Source organism: Mus caroli, chromosome 5 (assembly GCF_900094665.2).
Source record: "Mus caroli chromosome 5, CAROLI_EIJ_v1.1, whole genome shotgun sequence".
NCBI classification, from domain to species: domain Eukaryota; kingdom Metazoa; phylum Chordata; class Mammalia; order Rodentia; family Muridae; genus Mus; species Mus caroli.
The window spans coordinates 143,249,533-143,257,190 of NC_034574.1; the positions used below are offsets into that span (position 1 = coordinate 143,249,533).

At 45.0% G+C, this 7,658-nt stretch overlaps 1 protein-coding gene across 1 annotated transcript in view; it reads left to right on the plus strand.

The window, feature by feature from the left end:
- Nucleotides 1-7,658, plus strand: part of B3glct (beta 3-glucosyltransferase) — an 84,565-nt gene that overhangs the window by 17,371 nt on the left and 59,536 nt on the right. Inside the window, exons 2-3 of the mRNA XM_021163494.2 lie at nt 856-905; nt 7,406-7,436. Of these exons, the coding sequence (XP_021019153.1) occupies nt 856-905; nt 7,406-7,436 (81 nt within the window). The remainder of the gene's footprint in view (nt 1-855; nt 906-7,405; nt 7,437-7,658) is intronic.

Sequence of the window (7,658 nt, forward strand, 5' to 3'; positions counted from 1 at the left end):
TATGCCATGTGCCTGCCCACCTCCTCTGGCAATGCCCCTGGAGGAAGGACCTGACACCCCCGCACCCCAGCAATGCTCTCCTTTTATCTCCTTAGGAGACACTCGTTATACAACTCCCTGACTTTCTGGCTTCATGTTTTGCTTCATATTTCCAGTGCTGTCTTATGTTGTTGTTGTTATTATTTTTAATGCTCAGCCTAAGTGCGCCTCTAAGGAGGTCTTTGCCTATTTATGACTCGAATCGAAAACATTCAATCACTCTGAATGGAAGATGATTTTAATTCCCTCAGTCTCCTGCCCTGGAATTTCAGTAAGATTCTGCATATTCTCCCCGGCTGGTTTGTAAACAGCATCTGCGGTTCTAACCGCACAGCCCCACACAACAAGTGCACCCCAATGTTAGTTCTGTTGTCTGTCAGGCTTGGCAGGGACAATGGAAGTGGGGCTTTGTACCACCAGCCCTCCATTCTTCAGAGTTTTGGTATGTAAATCAAAAATTTGAAGAGATATTTTTTCCTATATTTTTTTTGCTGTTTATAAAGATTTTAATTGCTCTACTGAAGTTTTCTGAGTGTGCGTGTGCATTTGCGCTAGTGTGTGTGTGTGTGTGTGTGTGTGTGTGTTCTGCTTGGTAGCTGGAGCTCATTGATTTTTACAGGGATAAATTATTTCGGGTCTACGATGAAGGAAACCTCTAATACTTGTTTGTAGCAATGCAGCTGTTTGAAAACGAGCAAAATATATCTTGTTAAAATATTCTGTTCCCCACTTATTACAAGCAGAATTGTCGAATGTGAGAATGAATCCAGATTGCTAATTTTAATGTAAATATGTCTCTCTCTCTTTCTCTCCTAGCTTTTGCTTTGATGTCTGAAGAGATAAAAGAAAAGGTCACGCCTTCTCAGGTACTAAATGTAATGATCTACTCTAACCATTCCCCTGACATCCTTTTAGATTGAATGGGAAACATAAATCCTTTATACTTAACAGTTAATGTTTGATTTTTTTTTTTTTTGCTGTTGTAGGAACTGAGATATTGTTCTGTGTGTGTGTGTGTGTGTGTGTGTGTGTTTGTGTAGGGGTTCTTGTGTAACTCCAGAGGTCAGCTCTGGAGTTGTTTCTCAGATTAAGCCCATGTGTGTGTGCATGTGTGCATATGATATATCTATGTAGTGTATGTGTGAGAACATGTATGTGGTGGTTTGAATGTGCTTGGCCCATAGGAAGTGGCACTATTAGGAGGTGTGGCTCTATTGGAGGAAGTGTGTCACTGTGGGCCTGGGCTTTAAGACCCTCATCCTAGCTTCCTGGATGTTGCCATGTTCCCACCTTGATGACAATGGACTGAACCTGTGTGTGCTTGGGTGTGTGCCCCATACATGCTTATGTGGAGGCCAGCAGAGGATGCCAGATGCTCTGCTCCATTATTCGCTGCCCCATTCCCTTGAGAAAGGGTCTCTTATTGAACCTTGGGTGGGCTGGCAGCCATTAAACCCCAGAAACCCTCCTGTCTGTACCTTGTCAGCTCTGAGATTACAGGTGCAAATATCCACACCTAGCTTTTTACATAGGTTGCTGGGGTTTTGAACTCAGGACTTCAGCCTTCTGCAGCAAGCACTCTTTCCCACTGAGCCATCTCCTTACATTTGATATAGGATCCTTCAGTGGCCTGGGTCTTGCTGGTTAGGCTAGGCTGTCTGGCAGATTCCCCATGAATCTGTCTGTCTCTGCCTTCTCAGTTCTGGGACTACAGCATGTGGCACCATGCCTGAATGTTTTACATGGGTCTCCGTGCTTGTGTGGCATGAACTTTACCAACTGAGCTATCTTTGTGGTCAACAATATAGATTTCAGAGCCCTAATAGCACCTCGTGAACACATTTGATTGTTTCTGTTGTGTATGGGCACATGTGTTCCTCCGATAGTCCCCACTGTATAGATTGAGGCAGGGTCTCTCTCTGGTCTTAGGGCTCACCTATTCAGCTAGTGCAGCTGCTCAGCTTGCTCTAGAGAATTGGTTTTTTTTTAAATTAAAGATTTATTAATTTATTAATTTATGTATGTAAGTACACTGTTGCTATCTTCAGACACAGCAGAAGAGGGCTTCAGATCCCATTACAGATGGTTGTGAGTCACCATGTGGTTGCTGGGAATTGAACTCAGGACCTCTGGAAGAGCAGTCAGTGCTCTTAACTACTGAGCCATCTCTCTAGCCATCTTGGCAATATTTTATCTTTGCTTTCCCATGTGGCACTGCCAGCTTTAATGGGCCCTGGGGACAATGTGCACTAGTCAGTCTTTATGAATATACAGCCAGCGTGCTTCACCCACTGAGCCATGTCCAGCCCAGGTTTGCTTTGAAAACCATGATTTAGTAGTTCAGATGTTAGGAAGGAGGCTTTTGATGCAGAGATGCATCACTAGAAGCTCTGCCTGGGTAGCTGCCCTCAAATCTCAGGCATCCTGTTCTTGGCTTCATCTTCCAGTCTGTGAAAGGATTCTTGTCACGGGGCTGGGAAGAGTTCAAAACCTGATTACTGTCGCTCTGAGGATGGAGCCATGTAGGAAGGCATCCTGAGGACTGGGTGAGGGGCTCCACAGGTGCCCAAGCTGCCTTGTATGATCAGAACCTGAAGCCAGGCTTGGAAGCCAGGCAGAGTAGGTCACAGTTTTCCAAAATCTCTGAGCCTCCATTTTTGGCCATTGATGATGTTTGAGAACTACATTATCTATCTATCTATCTATCTATCTATCTATCTATCTATCTATCTATCTATCTATCAACTTGATCAGCTTAACAGATGAGCAAGAGAACAATATTTAAATACCACTCAGGCCCTCCAATAACTGGAGCGGAGGAGGCTTTCCTGAAAGCTTTAGCCTGGCTGTGGTATCCTTCCCCCAGCAGGGTTGCCTTGTCTGGTTCCAGTGAGAGAGGGTGTGCATACTCTGGCAGAGACTTGACAGGGTGCGGGGAGATACCCAGGGGGCCCACCCTCTCAAAGAAGAAGAAGAAGAAGAAGAGGAGGAGGAGGAGGAGGAGGAGGAAGAGGAGGAAGAGGAGGAAGAGGAGGAAGAGGAGGAGGAGGGTCTCTGTGAAGGGGGACAGGAAGGGAAGGCAGCATTTGGGATGTAAATAAATAAAAATTTTGAAAAGTGCCATCCATTTTTGTTATGTTAACCAAGGCTCCAGTCTAGTCGACATTTTACTCCACAATTAGTGTAAAAGTATCTCGAATAGAGTATTTCTTTTCTCAAAAGAGCATTATCTGACTGTGCTATGGGATCCCTCCAAAGCGAAAATAATGCTAATAATTTCTTATGATGTTAAGACTCTTTAGGGCTAATAAAAGCATTTGGATACACTTTATTTAATTTGATCTTCTCAATGACACTGCTGTTGCTAAGGAAAAAAAAAAGATATTCCCAGTTAAACAGAGGGGATTTAGCCTGAAAGCATTTATGTGATTTTTACCAAGGACACAGGATCATTACAAGTTCAAGTTCAAATGTTCTGAGTCCTGTATTTTCAGCCCGGACACTGCTTTAATTACAACGTGTGCGTTTGACTGGAGTGAGGCTTTCTCATAAAGAGTTTAAAGTGTTACAAAAGGATTATCAGCAGCTAATTAACATTTTGTTTAATGAATTTGGAAGTTATACATACTTAAAAACGATTTTTAAATTTTACTCTTTACGCGTGTGCTCTGCCCATGTATTTGTGCTTGTACCACATGCATGCATGCGCTTGTAGAGTACAGTAGAGGGCGTCAGATCCCTGGAACTGGAGTTATGGGTGGTTGTGAGCTATCCTGTGGGTGCTGGGAACTGAAGCAGGGTCCTTCACAAGATCTTCTAACCACTGGTCTCTCCTGTCATCTTTATGTAAGGAACTTCCAAACTAAGCATTGCATTTGGAGTTGTTCAAATCTCTGAGGTTTAAGAAAATGAAAGCCAAGTAGAAATGTGGGCTTGGTCATGTCTTGTGGTGTGTGATTGGGAGCTGCATGTGGGAGAGATGCACTAATAACGGCTCTCTTGTCTGACAGCGACTGATATGCAGTCTTGACAGTGAGCCTGGTTTTGATTAATATTGATAGCCCGTGGAAGAAACTCGTGGCACCAACGATCATAAAGCAAACCCCGCGCTCTCCTCCTCAGAAAAACTAAGCCTTTTCACGAGGGAAGCAGAAGACAGGGTTTTAAATTTTCTGTCAGCAACTTCATTTAGCCCAATTTTCTTCCTCAAAGGGGAAATTACTCACGACTCTATTGGCTCTGTTCAAATCACTTAACTCAACACTCCTTGGCTATTTATTTTATTTATTTTTTCCGTTTACAGATTGAGTCGTTTGAAGAAGCCGATCACTTCTTAGCCACGTGTTAGCCACTGAACTACAGGGCTTAGGACCAGACAGGAAGACATGTGATCGGGGTTGGTTTTCTTTGAGGCCACAGAGCTGTGGGGAGGAAAGCCTAGTCCAGGGCTGTTGGAATTACGCTGTCTGGAAGCCCTGGGTCTGGAGGGCTTTCGTCTTTCCCATTGTTGCCGGTGACCCTGGCTGCACATGAGTGTTGCATTGAACTGTGTTTGAAAAGACTTCAGGCTGGTGGTGTGAGGAGGAACAGAAGACCTGGCCTTCATCCTGGTTTTGTGGCCAGTGACTAAAGAGTCCTGGGAAGTCCCTTCGTGTTTTCTGAGATAAAGGATTGTCTTATTTGGAAACAGGGGGAACATTAGCTGTAATCACCCCTGGCCCTATTTCTTCATCTAAATGTTGTTTTCCCACGAACCACACAGGATAGCTGGTTCTGTGACTTATTAAGAAGGAGCAAGCCCTTTAATCAGGGACAGGAAGTAATTATGGTGGGAGCCCATGGTGTCTTTGTGCCCGGCACAGCTACACTGAGAGTGGAGGGTCTCCTGATCAGGTGTGGACTCTTGGGACAGCTTGGGATGCTAACCAGGCTTGGCGTGACACCATCAGAGGGGTTGAGCTTCCCAGTCTCAGTAGATTCTTCCTAAGTTAATTGTTTCCTCTGATTCAGTGAGTGGTGGGTTGTTTGGTCCTGAGGTCTAACAGATCAGCATCCATTGTGGAATCTTCCCAACTCAGCAGCCTTAGTACTCCTGAGGCCGGGAGAGTTTCCTAAAATGCAACCCATCCATCACATGTCTGTCTTCTGCTCTGTCTCTGCCCTGTCTCCTGGTCCCCTTGCCATTCTTAAAGGCCATTCCTCTTTGTGGCCTGGCCTTAGCTTTTAAGCAGTTCCAGATTTTGTTGGTAAAGGTTCACAACTGCATTTCTTATTTTAGCCTGTAAGGAAATCGAATGATACTGGTAGTGTCTTATTGCCATAATTATACCACGGAGCTGCCAAAAATGTAAAAAGGAGCAATCAGTTGAGCTGTCGACACTTTGTACTTTGTCAGTGAATTTGCAGGTTTCCTGCGAATTATTCAGGGTCAGGATCAAGTCATCTCTGTGCCTATGCCTAGCTTTGCGTGACTGGGGCTCACCAGCCGGGAGGCACCCTTTTGTGTCCAAGTGTCCTAGTGACTGTGTTACTATAACAAAAGGCTGGAGACTGGGTGACTTATAAAGAACTGGCCTTTATTTCTTATAGTTCTAGAGCCTGGAAAGTTCAAGGTAGAGGAGTGGAGGCCTTATTGGCTTGAGTCATTCCATAGCGGAAAGAAGAACGGCAAAGGAGCATGTGCCAGAGAGAAAGAGGGGGCTGGATTTGTGATTGTGACAGACGCGCTCATGAGCGTGAGCACGCTTCCACAGTCTCACTGTGAATCCATTACCTTGTGAAGGCTCCACCTCAACGCTGAAGAGTTGGGGATGATGTTCCCCTCCCTCCCTCTCTCTTTCGTTCTCTCTTTCTTTCTTTCTTTCTTTCTTTCTTTCTTTCTTTCTTTCTTTCTTTCTTTCTTTCTTTCTTTCTTTCTTTCTTTCTTTCTTTCATGTGTATGAATGTTGTCTCCACACATGTACATGCACTGTGTGCTTACAGTGCCTGTGAAATCCAGAAAGGGATCAGTTCCCATGAAATTGGAGTTGCAGATAACTGTGAGCGAGCTGATAACGGAACCTAGATTCTCTGCAAGAGCAGCAAATGCTCATAATCACTGAGTCACCTCTCTGGACTCTGGGAATAGTGTCCTCCCTGACCCCTGAGACAGGGTTTTCCTGTGTAGCCCTGGCTGTCTTGGAACTCACTCTATAAAGCAGGCTGGCCTTGAACTCAGACATCTGCCTGCCTCTGTCTCCTCAGTGCTAGGACTAAAGTTGGTTTGCCATGTTGCCTGATGAGGAAGGCTTTTTAATGCATGCCTTGAGAGACACATTCAAGCCACAGAAGTTGCTGTCACCTGTCCTCCACCAAGACCCCCCTGTGGGACTTTAGGAATGATGTGTTAACATTCTCTATGACATCATGTCTCAGTTACTTTTCTATTGCTGGGCAAAACACCATGACCAAGGCAACTTATAAAGGAAAGCATTTCGTTAGGAGTTTATGGTTCCAGAGCCTATGACCATCATGGCGGGGAGCATGGCAGCAGCCAGGCAGGCATGGCAGTAGATCAGTCGCTAAGAGCTTATATCTGATCCACAATGCAGGAGTCAGAGAGGCACTGGGAAGGGTTGTTGAAACCTCAGAGTGACACACCTCTTCCAACAAGGCCACATCTCATAATCCTTCCCAGCAGCTCCACCAACTGGCGACCAGGTATTCAAATATATGAACCTATGGGAGGAGGGGACATTCTCTTTAAAACTGCCACACATCATGTCTGAGCTCAGCAAAGGCAAGAGCTAGGAGACCTTTTCATCTTGAGGCGAGTCCTGCCCTTGACGAGGTGTTTAGAACTAACTTTTCCCTGAATGCAGCTTTATATAGGAGGAGTAAGCTTTTAGCCCAAATAAGTGACTTGCCTAAGGTCATGCACTAAGGACACAACCCAGCCTGGAGAGATGACTCAGGGGTTAAGATCACTGGCTGCAGAGAACCTGGTTTTGGTTTCCAGCCCCAGCGTGGCAGCTCACAACCATCGTTAACTCCAGTTGTAAGGAATCTGGCTCCCTCTTCAGGCCACAGTAGGTACTGCACACACATGGTGCACATCCGTACCTGCAGGCCAACACCCACACGCTTAAAATAAAAATAAGCCATCTTAAAGGCACAACCTTATCACAGAACTTCCGGAGCAATTCAGTTGCTTATGGTCCCTGCTTTGCCCCCTTCTGTTCCAGCCTCCTTACTTTAGGATAGCATTTAGCTCCCTCCTCGAGCCCTGTTACCACATGTTAATGCAGATTATTCATCTTTATTCAGCATATTGCTGGTTCAGCTAAATGATGGCATTCATCCTTGTCTCTTTCATTTTTAAATACAGGATTTGAGGCAACCAGGGAGTCATGACATAGGTAAGTAGTGGACTTTTCTTATTGTTATGCGTCTATGGTATAGCACATGTGTCTATTTATGTTTGCATATGTATGGGTGCACATGTGTGCAGGTATGCGTGTATGCACATGTCCTCATTTGCTCTCTGCTTTATGTGCTGAAGCAAGGTACCTCTTTGAACAGCTGCCTCACCAAGCCTAGTTAGCCATCTTGTCCTAGGCTTTTCTTTTTTTTTTTTTTTT